The sequence below is a fragment of the Spermophilus citellus genome, assembly GCF_964194105.1.
Source record: "Spermophilus citellus genome assembly, chromosome: 3".
In the NCBI taxonomy this organism is placed as follows: domain Eukaryota; kingdom Metazoa; phylum Chordata; class Mammalia; order Rodentia; family Sciuridae; genus Spermophilus; species Spermophilus citellus.
In genome coordinates this window covers 29296742-29313629 of record NC_138184.1, presented here as the reverse complement: position 1 = coordinate 29313629, position 16888 = coordinate 29296742, and the positions used below count along the sequence as shown (strand labels likewise).

General features: G+C 34.4%; 1 protein-coding gene across 2 annotated transcripts in view; it reads left to right on the top strand.

The window, feature by feature from the left end:
* PDCD6IP (programmed cell death 6 interacting protein) overlaps positions 1-16888 on the top strand; it is a 77012-nt gene that overhangs the window by 30507 nt on the left and 29617 nt on the right. For both annotated transcript variants that reach the window (XM_081283510.1, XM_081283509.1), the window contains exons 8-10: positions 4056-4278; positions 5970-6093; positions 11358-11535. In XM_081283510.1, coding sequence (XP_081139636.1) covers positions 4056-4278; positions 5970-6093; positions 11358-11535 — 525 coding nt within the window. The remainder of the gene's footprint in view (positions 1-4055; positions 4279-5969; positions 6094-11357; positions 11536-16888) is intronic.

Genomic DNA, 16888 nt, shown 5'->3' with positions numbered 1-16888 from the left:
TTGTTGCTAGTGGCAGTGGATCTATTTCTTCTGCTACCTATTCAATTGATGATTATTTACGTGTATTTGTTATATTGATTTTAAAAATATTTTTGTTTTCTTTTTTAGTTGTAGATGGAAATAATACATTTATTTATTTATTTGTTTATTTGTTTATATGTGTGTGTGTGTGTGTGTGTGTGTGTGTGTGTGGTGCTGGGGATTAAACCTAGTGCTTCACACATGATAGGCAAGTGCTCTACCACTGAACCACAACTCCAGCCCTGTTATATTAATTTTGTATCTAAGCTAACTTCCTCATTATTTAGAATTCAGTTGATTTTTAAAAGTTTTTTTGTATATAAATATGTCACTTGTAAATAATGTATATTTTTTCGTGTTCTAAATTATATACCTCTGATCACACTGTTTTGACATGTTTGTGGTTGTAATGATACTGATAATCTTCATTTGCTCTAGGTATGTTATATTTTTCTACTAAGCATGATATCAACTTTGGGGTTAAGATTTTTATTATATTAAGGAACTGTATATTTCTATTTTACTGAGATTAAAAAATAATAAGGATATAGTGCTAGTCAGCTTTCTGTTAAAAATATGTGAGAGAATCAGCATTATAAACAGAAAAGTTTTACTTTGGCTTACAGTTTTGGAGGTTTCAGCACATGATTTGTGGGCCCTGTTGCAGCATATGAGGCAGCATATGGTGGCAGCACACGGCAAAACCTTTGATTGGGATGTGAATAGAGGAAGATAAAGGGGTCTGCATTCCATTATTCCCTTCAAAGACATGCCCCTAATGACTAGAAGATCTCCCGCTTTACCTCTTAAAGTTTCTACTACTTCCCAGTAGGATTATGGGCTGGGGATCAAGCCTTTAACCCATGGGGACACTTATCCAAATTATAGCAAATATTGAATATATGCAAACACTTTTTTCAACATCCTTTGGAGATATTTGATTTTTAATTTAAGTTCATTGCTCTAGAGAATGGAATAAGTAGATTGCTAGTATGAAATCTACTAGCCCATTTTTTTGTTCTTGTGATTTTGGCATTTTAGATTTGCTCTGTCTCCTTATCTGATTGTTTTACATAGCTGTTTTTTTTTAATGTGTTAAAGTATTATATATTCTCTGATTGTGGAGCCCAGGGTACTTCATGTCTGCAAAATCAAACTCATTAATTGTGTTGTTCAACTCTTGTATGATCTTAAATATTTTTTGTGTACTTGGTCCAGCTGTTGCTGAGAAAGGAGTTTAGAATTTTACTTTGACATGGATAGATCTAGCAATGTCTTGTTATAATTACTAATGTAGTGCTGGGTGCTGTAGTGCATATGTGTAATCCCAGCAACCTGGGAGGCTGAGATAGGAGGATTGTAAGTTTGAGGTCAGCCTCAAAACAGACAAACAAAAAGCAAAGTAAAAAATGGAAAGGGCTGTTGTGAATTGTGCTGCTATAAACATTGATGTGGCTGTGTCCCTGTTGTATGCTGTTTTTAAGTCCTTTGGGTAGAGACCGAGGATAGGGACAGCTGGGTCCCATGGTGTTTCCATTCCTAATTTTCCAAGAAATCTCCATACTGCTTTCCATATTGGCTGCACCAATTTGCAGTCCCACCAACAATGTATGAGTGTACCTTTTTCCTTACATCCTCGCCAATACTTATTGTTTGTATGCATAATAGCTGCTATTCGGACTGGAGTGAGATGATATCATAGAGTGGTTTTAATTTGCATTTCTCTAATTGCTAGAGATGATGAACATTTTTTCATGTATTTGTTGATTGATTGTACATCATCTTCTGAGAAATGTCTCTTCAGGTCTTTGGCCCATTTATTGATTAGGTTACTTATTGTGGGGAGCCATTCTGACACGTGATTGGGTGACTCCCGTTAAGGGCCTGAGGCACTCTGGCTGTGTCGGAGTTATCCCGACCCTTTCCTGATGAGAGAGCCCATCCGTGTGGGGGTGTGCGTAACCACTGACCCTGGAGACCCAATCACTGACCCTGACCTTGGAGTGCAGCCCCCCCTCAACCTTCATTGGATGGAATTCTCCCCTGAATCTCTTGTTTCCCCCAAATAAAAGGCTGATCCCCGGCGTGTTCGCTCTCTCTCTCTCCTGCTAGCCCAGAGTAATCCTCGCTGCCCTGCTGGGCGGCTGGAGGCGGGGAAACAGGGAGGCGAGCCGTCTCGGACCTAGCAATGTAAAATAAGGTACTGTCTGTGTGTTTTATTTTGATCTCTTCTAACTAACTTAATGCCAGAACCTCATTAATGAAACCACTGCGCAGGCCGAGTGGTAGAACTTATTTTTTTGGTGTTTAGCTTTTTGAGTTCTTTATATACCCTAGCGATTATTGCTCTGTCTCAGGTGTGAGGGGTAAAGATTTGCTCCAAAGATGTGGGCTTTCTATTCACCTCAAAGATTGTTTCTTTTGCTGAGAAGAAACCAACCTAGATGCCCTTCAATAGATGAATGGATTAAAAAATGTGGCATATATACACAATGGAATATTACTCAGCAGTAAAAGAGAATAAAATCGTATGATTTGTAGGTAAATGGATGGAGTTAGAGAAGATAATGCTAAGTGAAGTTAGCCAGTCCCAAAAAACCAAATGCTCAGTGTTTTCTTTGATATAAAGAGGCTGATTCATAGTGGTATAGGGAGAGGAATAGATGAACTCTAGATAGGGCAGAGAGGTTGGAAGGGAAGGGGCATGGGGCAATTAATGATGGTGGAATGTGATGATCATTATTATCCAAAGTACAGGTATGAAGAGACAAATTGGTGTGAATATACTATGTATACAACCAGAGATATGAAAATTTGTGGTCTATATATGTAATAAGAATTGTAATGCATTCTGTTATCATATATAAATAAAAAAATAGAAAGGGCTGGTTATGTAGCTCAGTGGTAAAGCTTAAATCCCCTGTTACCCCCCCACCCTTAAAAAAATTGCTTATATAGTGAGAGGTTTTTACATGCAAAATTAAAAGAAGTTTTGTTTTAAAAAATTGCTTATATAGTGAGAGGTTTTTACATGCAAAATTTAAGAAGTTTTGTTTAAAAAAATTGCTTATATAGTGAGAGGTTTTTACATGCAAAATTTAAGAAGTTTTGTATCTGTCTGGCAAATTGGCAAATATTAAAACATGTGCTGAATTTATCTCTTTTTGTGTTTTTGGCTTTACTGTCTATTTTACCTGACATTGCTGTATTTTTGCCACCTAAATAATATAGTTTGAGCCTTAAATTTGTGTGAGACATTTATTCATCTTAAAAATAAAAGGCCAAACCTTTTTTATTAAACATATTTTTTATTGTATTTACTTATTTTTTTATGTGGTGTTGAGTATTGAATTCAGTTGCCTCATGCATGCAAGGCAAGCGCCGTACCACTGAGCTACAACCCCAACCCAAGGCCAAACCTTTTTAAAAAATTTTTTTCTTATTGATGTTGAAATGATATAGTATTTTTCTGTGTTTCTGTTTAATTTTTTCCTGATTTCTCCTTTTACTGAGAGTTCCTTCCTTCATGTGAGGGGCTGTGATGGAGGTGAATCTCACACTTGTATGGTTTCAAGATTCATGTCTTAGGTTTCTGTGAGGGGTATTAGTACAATTTATGTGTGAATTCTTTGGGTTCATAGACATAATTCAATACTCAGCCTTTCTCAATGTCAGTTTATCTTGATTGACCATTGGATTTCTTTTACTATCTTGGTAATTTACCCATGTGTGTAAAGGGGATTTTTAGTATATATTATTCTTAAATTTTTGGGTATTTGGTGATGGGAGAATTTCCAGGTTATTCTGTTACCCAAAATGCTGTAAATGTAAAGCCCTCAAATTAAAGTTTTTATTTTTAACCAATGCTAGGCATGGTAATGGTTCAATTATTATGTTGTGTGCATTTAAGAATATGTAACCATGAATCCCACTTTTAAGTACAGTTAAAATGAACCAATTAAGAAATGGAAAAAATAAATCAATGCTACGTAGAGAAGGAAAATGTTTCTTTTTTTGGTCATTTTTCTTTTTAGCATGCAGCGGAATTGATTAAGACAGTGGCATCTCGCTATGATGAATATGTCAACGTAAAGGATTTTTCTGACAAAATCAGCCGTGCCCTTACTGCAGCAAAGAAGGATAATGACTTCATTTATCATGATCGTGTTCCAGACCTTAAAGATCTAGATCCTATTGGCAAAGCCACACTTGTGAAATCTACCCCAGTCAATGTACCCATCAGCCAGAAGTTTACTGGTATGTTTGATACTCATGTGCACATTAATCTTTCTCATCTTTTCTCCAGTTTAATCTGTATTATTTTTAACTAAAAATCACATAATTGCTCTAGTATTTTGATATATTTGCATGCATATTGTTTGAAGTGAATGTGAGAATAAAAATTAAGTATTGTATCTTTAGTGTCCCCCCCGCCCCCCCCAGGTGGTACTAGAGTCGAACCCAGGGGAGCTCTTCTTACACTGAGCTACATCCCCAGTGGGCCCCCCTGTCCTTTAAAAATATTTTCTTAGTTGTATATGGATACAATACTTTTATTTTATTTTTATTTGGTGCTGAGAATCAAACCCAGTGCCTTCCACAAGCGAGGCAAGCACTCTACCACTGAGCTACACCCCCAACCCCTTCCCACCCCCAGCCCTTTGTATTTTTCATTTTGAAACAGGGTCTTGGTAAGTTTCTGAGGCTGGCCTCTAACTTGTGATCCTCCTGCTTCAGCCTCCAGAGTAGCTGGGATTGCAGGGTATACTCTACTGTGCCTAGCTTAAATGGCATTTTAAGATGGAAAATAAATGTTAAAGCATACATAAAATATACAGCAGTCAGAAAGCTTGAAACTGTTTGAATGATTAAGATTTTAAACAAGCACTTAAAAAGTAAACATATAATTTTTTTTTTTTTTTTTAATGGTACTGGGAATTGAATCCAGGGACTCACACATGCTAGGCAAATGCTGTACTATTAAATTGCATCCCCAGCAGACATAGTTATTTCTTAAAATGTAGATTTAGGGAGTCATATTTGTTTTAGATAAATAAATGTTATAATATCTTTGTTTATCATTAATATATGTAATATGTATTTGATGGATCTAGCTAAGATCCTAGAGATAATATTCTAAGTTTCTGAGAGTTATTATTTTAGCAAATACAAAATATTTGCCCTATGCCAGGGACTCAAGTATTTTATAAAGATTAGTTCATTTATTTCTCAGAATAGACCCATGAGATGGGTACTATTAATATCTCCATTTTACCAGTAAGGTTACTAATGGACAGAGTTTTCATTTCCCCAAGGTCACATGGCGAGGAAGTGGTGGAGCTGGAATTGAACCTGGCACTGTGGTTTGCACAATTTAATCCATAAATGAGCAATGTTAACCAAAGATCTTTCTTACTCAATGTCAACGCATCTCAAAAGTTAAATAAAATAGAGTTCAAAAAGGAAAGCTTTGTGGGTTAGGGATGTAGCTCAGCATGTGTGAGGCCTAGCATGTGTAAGGCCTGGAGTTTGATCTCCAGCAACATTAAAAAAAAAAAAGAAACTTTCATTATTGCCACTGATCTTGTATATAGTGATCTAAAAATTCTCATCATGGGGTTGGGGTTGTGGCTCAGTGGCAGAGCGCTTGCCTTGCATATGTGAGGCACTGGGTTTGATCCTCAGCACCACATAAAAATGAATAAATAAAATAAAGAAATTGCATCCATCTGTAACTAAAAGATATTAAAAAATTTCTCATCATTATACTTCTAGTATTTATTTACTTATTTATTTAACCACTGAGCTACATCTGCAATCCATGATTTAGTTTTGACCTTTAAATGTTTCTAAACTGTGTGAATATTAGAAAGAAGTTATGAACAGTTATCTCTAAAGTTTGGATTTTTGTGCTAAAATTTTGTTGAAATGTCCATTTATAATTTTAGATCTGTTTGAGAAGATGGTTCCTGTGTCAGTGCAACAGTCTTTGGCTGCGTTCAATCAGAGGAAAGCTGATTTAGTTAATAGATCAATTGCTCAAATGAGAGAAGCCACCACCTTGGCAAATGGGTAGGTAGAGCTTAACTTTTATAAATTAGCCTCTAAAGTTTACCATGGTGGTTCTTTGAATAAATAGTTTATGAACATTTAGTTTTTCTGAACTTGGAACAAAATGTCAAAGTGTATAAGATTCAGCAGATGTAGATAAACACATACACACACACACTCTCTCTCTCTCTCACACATACACACATACACACACACACAATCTATAAGACTTCTTGCAGACATTGTTTTAAGCCCTAGCAAATAAATTATAGTTAGAAGAAATTTAATTATAGACATGAGGTGAGAACATTTGATTCCTTGCTTGCATTTTAAGAAAGATTTATTTGAGGGTAATGGGAAGTAGCAGTGAACTCTGTGATATATGGTACATTAAGTATTCTAAACCAATTATTGTTTCTGGTGGATTAAAGACAAAATAATTCATTTATTAAAAAAATTTAGGTATAAAATCAAGAAGATAATATACCATGATTAAGTGGATTTCATCCCAGGGATGCAAGGTTGATTCAGCATGTACAAATCAATAAATGTTATTCACCTCTTAAATATATTTAAGGACAAGAATCATTTGACCATCTCAACAGATGGATAAAAGACTTTTGCTAAAATCCAGCATCCATTTTTGTTTAAAATGGTGGAGAAGCTAGGGATAAAAGGAAATTACCTCAACTTTATAAAGGCTATATATGACAAACCCAGAGACAACATCATACTGAATGGAGAAAAACTGAAAGCATTTCTCTAAAATGAGGAACAAAACAAAGATGTCCCCTCTCACCATTCTATTCAATATAGTTCTTGAAACACTAGCTATAGCAATCAGGCAAGAGAAGGAAACTAAAAGGATACCAATAGGAAAAGAAGTCAGACTATCTTTGTTTCCTGATGACATGATCCTATATCTAGAAGACCCAAAAAACTACTCCAGAAAACTTCTAGAGCTGATCCACAAATTCAACAAATAGTAGGATATAAGATTGTCACTCATAAATCAATAACTTTCTTGTCCTCCATCAGTGATTCTGATGAGAAGGAAATTTTGAAAACCATTTCATTCACAGTAATCTAAAAAACAGAACAAAACAAAATAAAAACTTAAAAAACCAAAACCAACAAAATAATTGAAGTTGATCTAACCAAGGAGGTTAAAGTTCTCTTCAATGAAAATTATAGAACACTTAAGAAAGAAATTGAAGAACTTAGAAGATGGAAAGACCTCCCATATTGTTGGATAGGCAGAATTAGTATTGTCAAAATGACCATATACCAAAAGCAATATGTGGATTACCGATAACATTCTTCACAGAATTAGGAAAAACAGTGCTTAAATTCATTCAGAAGAATAAGAGACTCAGAATAGCCAAAGCAATATTGAACAAGAGGAGCAATGCAGGAGGCATTACAATACTTAATCTCAAATTATGCTGCAGAGCTACAGTCACAAACACAGCATGGTATTGGCATCAAAACAGACATGAAGATCAAAGGAATAGAATAGAAAACACATAGACAAACTGATATACTTATAGCCATCTGATTTTGACAAAGATGCCAAAAATATGTGTTGGAGAGAAGATTGTCTTTTTAACAAATGGTTCTAGGAAGACTGGATATTCATATTAGAAGAATGAAACTAGATCCTATTTCTCACACTACACAAAAGTAAAATCAAAATGGATCAAAGACTTAGGTATTAGACCAGAAATCTTGCAACTGCTGGAAGAAAACATAGGGCCAATTCATCATAATATTGGTGCTGGCACTGTCTTCCTTATTTAACAAGACCCCTAAAATCTCAAGAAACAAAACCAAGTATCGATAAGTGGATGCCATTACATCAAAAAGCTTCTGCACAGCAAAGGAAATAATTAAGAGTGTGAAGAGAGTCTATACAATGGCAAAAATCTTTGCTAGCTGCTCATCTGACAGGAGATTAATAACTAGAGCATGTAAAGAACTAAAAACAACAACAAACCAAATAACCTAGTCAATAAAGGCAAAAACCCCAAATAGATACTTCTCAAAAGAAACACAAATGGCTAACAAATAAATGAAAAAATGTTCAACATCTCTAGCAATATAGGAGATGGAAATCAAAATTACACAAAGATTTCATCTCATTACAGTTAGAATGGCAGTTTTCAAGAATACAAATAATTATAAATGCTGGCAAGGATGTGGGGAAAAGGTATACTTGTATGTTGTTGATGGGACTGCAGATTAGTATAACCACTCTAAAAAGCAGCATGAGATTCCTCAAAAAACAAAACAAAACAAAAAAACTAGGAATAAAAACCACCATATGACCCAGCTATCTCATTCCTTGTTTTTTTTCCAAAAGAACTAAAATCAGCATACTATAGTGATATGGCCACCTCAATGTATGTAGCAGCACAGTTCACAGTAGCCAAATATGGAATCAGCTCAGTTATCCATCAGTAGGTGAATGGATACAGAACATGTGGTGTATACACAATGGAGTTTTTCTCAGCTTATATAAAAAAGAATGAAATTATGGCATTCTGGTAAATGGATGGAAATGGAGTACATCATGCTAAGTGAGGTAAGCTAGTCTCAGAAAACCAAGGGTTGAATGTTTTCTCTCCTATGTATAAAATCTAGAGAAAAGTAAGGGAAAGAAGGAGTGGAGGACCAGAGATCATAAAGTTGGAAGATCAGTGGAGTAAAAGACAAAAACGGAGGAGGGTTGAGAAAGGGGAGAATGAATTTTATAAAATCATGTGCACATAGAAATATGCCATGACATTTTACCTTTATGTATAAGTAGGAAGAACCAATCAAAAATAACTAAGTGAGTGGAAGAAAGATAAGTAGAGGAAGAATAATAGGGAGAGGAAGGATGATGAATGAGAACTGAAATAAAATTTCATGCATATATGATTTTGTCAGAATGAGCCCAGCTACTATGTGTAACTTAATGCTCTAAGAAAAAGTCAGGTATAATTTGTACATAATAAAATACACCTATTTTTAAGTGTATAGTTCAGTTAGTTTTGGTAAACCTTTGTGTCCGTGTAACTACCCCTAAGATTGAAACTGGAAATATTTCTATTACCCTAAAATTCTCTTATGCCTCTTTCCTTCCATCCCGCTTCCCCTGGCCCTGGGTCACTGATCATGTGCTCCCTGTAACTATAGGTTTTACTCTTTTTTTTGTTTTGGTTTTACTCTTTATATAGTTTAATATGAATATAATTCATTACATTTTGCACAGTATAGTATTGCTACAGTTGTACAATATGTAGTACTTTCAGTATGTACAGTATATTCTCTACTTGACTTCTTTTCATTCAGTTTGCTATTGAGATTTGTCTGTATTTTCATGTGTATCACTTTGATTTTTTTTGTCTGAATAGTGTTTTATAGTCATATAGTAGTTTGTTAATTTTTTTTTTAGTTAATTTTTGCCTGTTGATAAAACATTTCAGTTGCTTCGCATTCTTACACAAATCTTCATGTGGACATGTTTTAGTTTTCTTTTGTGAATACTGAGTAGTAGACTCTCCCTCCTTCCTGCCTTCTTTCCAGTGCTGGGGATTGAACTCAGGGTCTTGCACATGCTAGGAAAGTGCTCTACCACTGACCTACATCCCTAGCCCTAGAAGTGACATTTGAGTTGGAATTTTAAATTTTTTTTAGTTGTAGATGGATACAATATCTTTATTTATTTATTTTTATGTGATGCTGAGGATCAAACCCAATGCCTCACAATTAAAATTCAAGTGCTCTACCACCGAGTTTCAGCCCCAGCCCCTTGAGTTGGAGTTTTATAGTTTGAATTTGTTTAACTTTATATGAGATTGCCAGATTGTTTTCCAAAGTGGGTTTTTCATTTTACATTCTACCTGCACCATTGTGAAAAATGTAGTTGCTCTGCATCCTCACCAACACTTAAACTTTTTAATATTAGCCATTCTAGTGTATATGTAGCCATATCTCATTGGAGTTTAATTTGCATTCTCTAATTACCAATGATGTTAAGCAACTTTTCATGTGTTCAGTAGCTATTTATATATCTTTTATGAAGTGGTCAGTTGAAACATCAGATTCCTTTTTATTTTTATGATGCTGGAGATGGAACCTAGGCCTTGTGCATCTAGCTTAAGTGCTCTTCTACTGAGCTCCACACCAGTCATTTGGCTCCTTTTTTAAATTCAGTTTTTCCTTCTTAATTATCTTTAAAGAGTTCTTTATATATTTTGGAGACAAGGCCTTTGGTAGATATATGTGATGGAGAGCATATTATCCTAGACTTGACCTAGTCTTGATTTATCATTTTGATGAATGCATAGAATTTGACATCATTTTTCTTTATCTAACAAGAATGCAACAATAATTTCCTCTTCCATATGATTAAGAGGCACCCTGAGTTTATACAGAACTTGTTTTCTGAGCAGTTTATTACATTATATCATGTTATTTGCTTTTTGTCTTTATGAATAGTAGGAAGGGGTAAGTCCCCCATCCCTATCATGTAAAGGAAGTAAGTGAAAAATTGTTATTGCACCACAAAGCTGAGAACAGGTGAATTAATTAATACTGTAATTAATACTTAGCTTTCCTATTGTTCTATTGATATTTTGCTTAAATAATATCAAATTTAGCTATTATTATTTCTGGTTTGTTAGTGACAGTGTTACCATCAAAAGTGTCATAAAAGACTGCTTTTTTAAAGAAAAAATTTTTTTTTTTTTTTTTTTTTTTTTTTTTTTTTTTTGGTAGGGGTACCAGGGATTGTACCCAGGGGTGCTTAACTAATGAGCCACATCCCTAACCGTTTTTAAAAATTTTTCATTTTGAGACAGGGTCTCTTCTCAGTTGCTTAGGGCCTCTAAATTGCCGAAGCTGGTCTTGAACTTGAAATTCTCCTGCCTCAGCTTTCTGAGTTGCTGGGATTATATGCGTGTGCTACTGAAAAAGAAGGATCTTTTGACTTTTAATTACTTAGACTAAGAGAAGTTAAGTTTGAGCTACAGGCCAAAGATATCTAGTATATTTTAATGCTGTCATAATTTTTCTTCTTGGCTTATACTTGTGAACTATGAACTTGAATAACTTAATTTTGTAATGATTTTGTCTTAAAAAAATCTGTCTTTTCCTTTATCTTTGCTTTATTTTTCTGTTAGTTGGGATTATCTGCATTTTTTAGATGCTAACTTTATTGCCATTGATTTGGATATAGGCAATTAAGATTTTAAAAGTGGTTTAGACTTAAACATGACATAACATTTTATTTTTTTCAGCGTGTTAGCTTCCCTTAATCTTCCAGCAGCAATTGAAGATGTGTCTGGAGATACTGTACCTCAATCTATATTAACTAAGTCCACATCAGTAATTGAACAGGGTGGTATCCAGACTGTTGATCAGTTGATCAAAGAACTGCCTGAACTACTACAAAGAAATAGAGAAATTTTAGATGAGGTATGTTTTAAAAGATTTACTTTTCGAATAAAAACTTGATCTCTTGGTGTTCAACAGAAATGAGGCCTGGAAGGTTTCACAGGATAATACTCATCATCTTGGCCCCAGAATTTACTGTGGTGCCAAGGCTTGCTCCTAACTCTCAAGGGGAATCCTGGTTGAATGAGTTCATTCTTACCTTAAGAGCAAATAAATGCATGTTAATAAAACTCATATGACTATTGTGTAGTGTTAGTATGCTGTACGAAATCACTATCACACAAACTGAAGTCTTTGTAATTATTTCATTTCTATATAGGCAGATCAGGTTTCTTGAGGAATATGGAGTCAGACAAAGGAAGTTAGGCCATCAAATGTTTTATAAAACTTCTACGTTTATTTACCAGTAAAGATGGAATTTTATTAACAGGAATAAAACATTTTGTAAAGTTTTTTTTTAAACTAAAGCCTACTGTTTACCAATGTAAATTTTTTATGGTGCCTTCGTCTTTTTCCCTAATTGACACATTTTCTTTCTTTAGCTCTAGATACTTTGAAACTAATTATAAGGTCTGGCCAGTTTTGGAGTCCTCTCTTTAGGTGACCTCTCTTATCAGTTCTTGATATTTTGATTTTTTTCATTTAACTTTCAGAGGATATTACATTTACATAATTTCCAAGTACATTGGGAGAGAGGCAGAGCATTTAAATACTTATGATACTTATAATAACAGTATGGATCTTGTAGACGAGACTATTTACCTCCCAGGATTACCTAAAAGATAAAATTAAAACAGTGAAATGCCTGCCCTCAGGGACACATAGAATGTGCTTAATAAATTATAATTGTTATTACTGTTATGTTACTATTCTGATGATAGTATTGCATTTATAACTGTTGATGGTAGTGACGGTTGTTATTCATTTTTCCAGTGCAAATCAACTTTTGAAAAAGCTTAGGATGGAAACTTACTGCATTATCAACTCTGGAAGGCTGCTATTCATGAGGGATTCTACATTAATTATTAAGTCATCACCCACCTTATCTATGTAGACAGAGTTAGTAATCTGAAAAACTCAAGTAAATTGAGTGTTTACATATTTTAGTATTAGATCATTGCTGTGTTGAGCTTGTTAGAAATATAGAATCTCAGGCCTCACTCCAGATTTACTGAATCAAAATCTTAATCTTAATCAGGTTTCCAGTCATTTACATGTCCATTAAAAGAGGTTATAGACTTTATAATCATAGTACCTTTTAGTCCTTTCAGTACTGCTGATTTGTGGGCCATGCAAGCTGACATCTTGTGTTGCAATTGAATGGACACTAGAAATAGCAAGTAGACAGGGAAAAGAAAGTGAAGAGTTGTTAGAAATCACATGTAAGTGATGGCATCAAGAAAAATTATTAGAGTATGTGTGGGGCAGACAAACCCTGAAAAATAGCAGACATGATGAGTCAAATAGAAAGCATTCCAGGAGCATTTAGTAAATAGAAGTTATAAGAATAAATTTTTATTTGATACTTCATAATTTACACATAGTTCAGTCAGTGGTTAAAGTCTCAGTGTGGAATTATATTTGGATTTGATTCTTACCTCTTACATCTAGCTGTGACTCTGGGCAAAGTGTTTAACATCTTCATGTGTCAGCTGACTCACCCAGAAAATAGTAATAATAATAGTGTTTATTTGGCCTGTAGAGTTGTAAAGTGGGATAACACACATGTCTGCTACTTAGTAATTATACAAATATTAAATACTATTGTATTTCCTTGATTTTGAGATGTCATTTATTGGAAGATGTGTTTGATTCTGTAACAAGTTTTTTTTTTTTTTGATAAGGACATTGCCTGATGAAATATATATTAGTTGTGAGAAGCATCTCCTTAAAAAATACTGTGTGAAAAAAAGTTTTTCTTATACAGACATTGGTGTATATTGTATGTCTGTTGTCTATAAAAATGAAGTGCTTTTATTTATCTTGACATTTCTAACAGCCTTATGACTTAGGGTTACTATTTGCCATTTGTACTCCTAGAGTCTCATTTTAAGTAAGCTATAAGTTGTGAAGTAAGTTGTAAAGCTGGTACTTGATTTGAGTTGTTTTTGTTAGTGGTAGCTTTTAATCATTTTGTTTAATCTTAATTTCAAAAATCTGAAGTGTTTACCTATTTTTTCTTTTGTAAATAATATATCATGTTTGGGACCTGTTGGGTTCTTTACACATTAGATTCCTGTTTGGGGGTTCTATTTCTTTAGATTCCTTTTTTCCCATCCCTTCCATTATTTCCTTATAAGTTCCTGGTAGACTGATGGTGATGATTCTGGACCTTACTGTATATTTTATTTTTTCTCTTTGTGTTGTTCTTTCAGAGAGACTATCTCAGGTCATTCTTCTAATTCATTAAGGGACAAATCAGCTGTGTTTTTTGGTTCTTCAGCCATTGTCTTTGTGTGTGTGTGTGTGTGTGTGTGTGTGTGTGTGTGTGTTTATGTATGTGTTTGATTTATTTGATCTTTTATTTCCAAGATGCCTTATTGGTTCTGTTTAAAAAAAAAAAAGCCTTTATTTTACATCCATATTCATTTTTCTGTTTTATTTTTTAGTTTAAATTCATATAACATAAAATTCACTATTAAACTCTTTTAAAGTGTACAATTGAGTGGCTTTTAGTACATTCACAATGTTCTGTGAAAATTGATACCTAATTCCAGAACATTTTTCTTCCTCCCAGAGAATTTGCAGTCACCTCTCTTTCCCTTTCTCTCTGCCTTTGGCAACCACACTAATTCCATTTCTGCCTGTGGATTTGCCTGTTTTGGACATTTCATATAAATGGAATCCTACAATATTTGGCCCTTTTTTTGAGTTTGGCTCTTTTTTACTTAGCATAATGTTTTCAAGGTTCATCCACATTATAGCATGTGTTAATATTTCATTTCTTTTTATGGCCTTATAATATTCCATTATGTGGATATACCATATTTTGTTAGTCCATTCCTCAATTGATGAATGTTTAAAATTGTTGCCACTTTTTTTTATCTATTTTGAATAGTACTGTTATATGAAGATATGTTTTTATCTAACCACTACTTTTCATTTCTTTTGGGTATATATACCTGGGAGCAGAGTAGCTGGGTCATATGGTCTCATTTTTTGAGGAACTGCCAAACACTCTCCCAAATAGCTGCACCATTTTACATTTTTACCAGCAGTACGTAAAGGTTCCAGTTTGTCCACATCCTTGCCAATCATAATTTTCTTAAGAAAAAAAATTATAGTTGACCTAATGTGTATGAAGTATCTCATTGTGGCTTTTTTTAAAAATTATTTTTTAAAATTTGTTTTAATTAGTTACACATGACAGTACAATGACCTTGACATATCATACATTGAATCAGATGGGATATAATTTCTCATTTTTCTGAGTATACAGTATACAGGTTGCACAATCACATTGGTCATGCATTCGCATATTCATTGTGGCTTTGATTTGTGTTTTCCTAATGGCTAATGATATTGGTTATCTTTCCCTGTGATTATTTGCCCTTTGTATATCTTTGGAAAAATGTCTATTCACCTTTGACCTTTTTAAAAAATTGGGTTATCTTTTTGTTGAATTGTAAGAATTCTTCAACATACTTTTAAATGTACTAAAAGCAACTCAATCATATACTTTATAGAAGTTAATAGTGAATTTTATATCCACATGTTTGGATGCTAGACCTTATCAGCTGTATGATTAACAGGTACCTTCTTTTATTCTGTGGATTGTCTTTTCTGTCTTTGGGTACTGTTCTTTGATGCAGAAAAGTTTTCAGTTTTGATGAAGTACAGTTTATCTAGTGTCCCTTTGTTCCTTGTGTTTTTGGTGTTATATTTAGGATTCCATTGAAAAAAATTGAAGGTCATGAAGACTTACCATTAATGTGGTCTTCTAAGAGTCTCATGGTTTTAGCTTTTCTCTTTAGGTGTTTGCTCAGTTTTGAAATAAATCTTGAATGGTGACGTGAGGTAAATGTCCAACATCATATTTTGCATATAGTTATTCTGTTCTAGCATCATTTATTGAAGAGAATGGCCTAGGCACCTTTGTGGAAAATCACTTGGTATGTCTAAGCCTGTGCCATATTGTTTTATTATTGTAGTTTTGTTGTATTTTTTGAAATGGGGGGAGAGAATCTTAAGTTGTACAACTTTGCTCTTTTTTTTTTCCTTTTTTTTAATTGATTATTTAAAGCATTACATAGCTCATGATATATCATCTTTCATACATTTGACTCAAATTGTGTTTTGAACTCCCATTTTCACCCCAAATACAGATTGCAGAATCACATCTGTTACATATTCACATTTTTACATAATGCAGTGACTGTTGTATTCTGCTACCTTTCCAATCCCCTACTATCCCCCCTCCCCTCCCCTCCCCTCCCATCTTCCCTCTCTACCTCCCCTGCTGTTGTTCAATTCTCTCCCTTTTTTTTCCCTCCCCCTTGCCCCTCATAACCTCTTATAATTCTATGTATCATTGAAGGTCTCCTACTATTTCCATGTGCTTTCCCTTCTCTCTCCGTTTCTCTCCCCCCATTCGTCTTTGTTTACTGTAGTCTTTTCCTCATGTTCTTCCTTCCTGTTCTGTTCTTAGTTGTTCTCTTTATATCAAAGCAGACATTTGGCATTTGTTTTTTAGGGCTTGGCTAGCTTCGCTTAGCATAATCTGCTCTAATGCCATCCATTTCCCTGCAAATTCTATGATTTTGTCATTTCTTAGTGCTGCATAATACTCCATTGTGTATAGATGCCACATTTTTTTTATCCATTCATCTATTGAGGGGCATCTAGATTGGTTCCACAGTCTAGCTATTGTGAATTGTGCCGCTATAATCATTGATGTAGCCATATCCCTATAGAGCGCTTTTTTAAGGTCCTCAGGGAATAGTCCGAGAAGTGCGATAGCTGGGTCAAATGGTGGATCCATTCCCAGCTTTCCCAGGAATCTCCATACTGCTTTCCAAATTGGCCTCACCATTTTGCAGCCCCACCAGCAGTGTACAAGTGTACCCTTTTCCCCACATCCCCGCCAACACTTATTGTTGTTTGACTTCATAATGGCTGCCAATCTTACTGGAGTGAGATGGTATCTTAGGGTGGTTTTGATTTGCATTTCTCTGATTGCTAGAGATGATGAGCATTTTTTCATGTACTTGTTGATTGATTGTATGTCCTCCTCTGAGAAGTGTCTGTTCAGGTCCTTGGCCCATTTGTTAATTGGGTTATTTGTTATCTTATTGTTTAATTTTTTGAGTTCTTTGTACATTCTGGATATTAGGGCTCTATCTGAGGTGTGGGGGGTAAAAATTTGTTCCCAGGA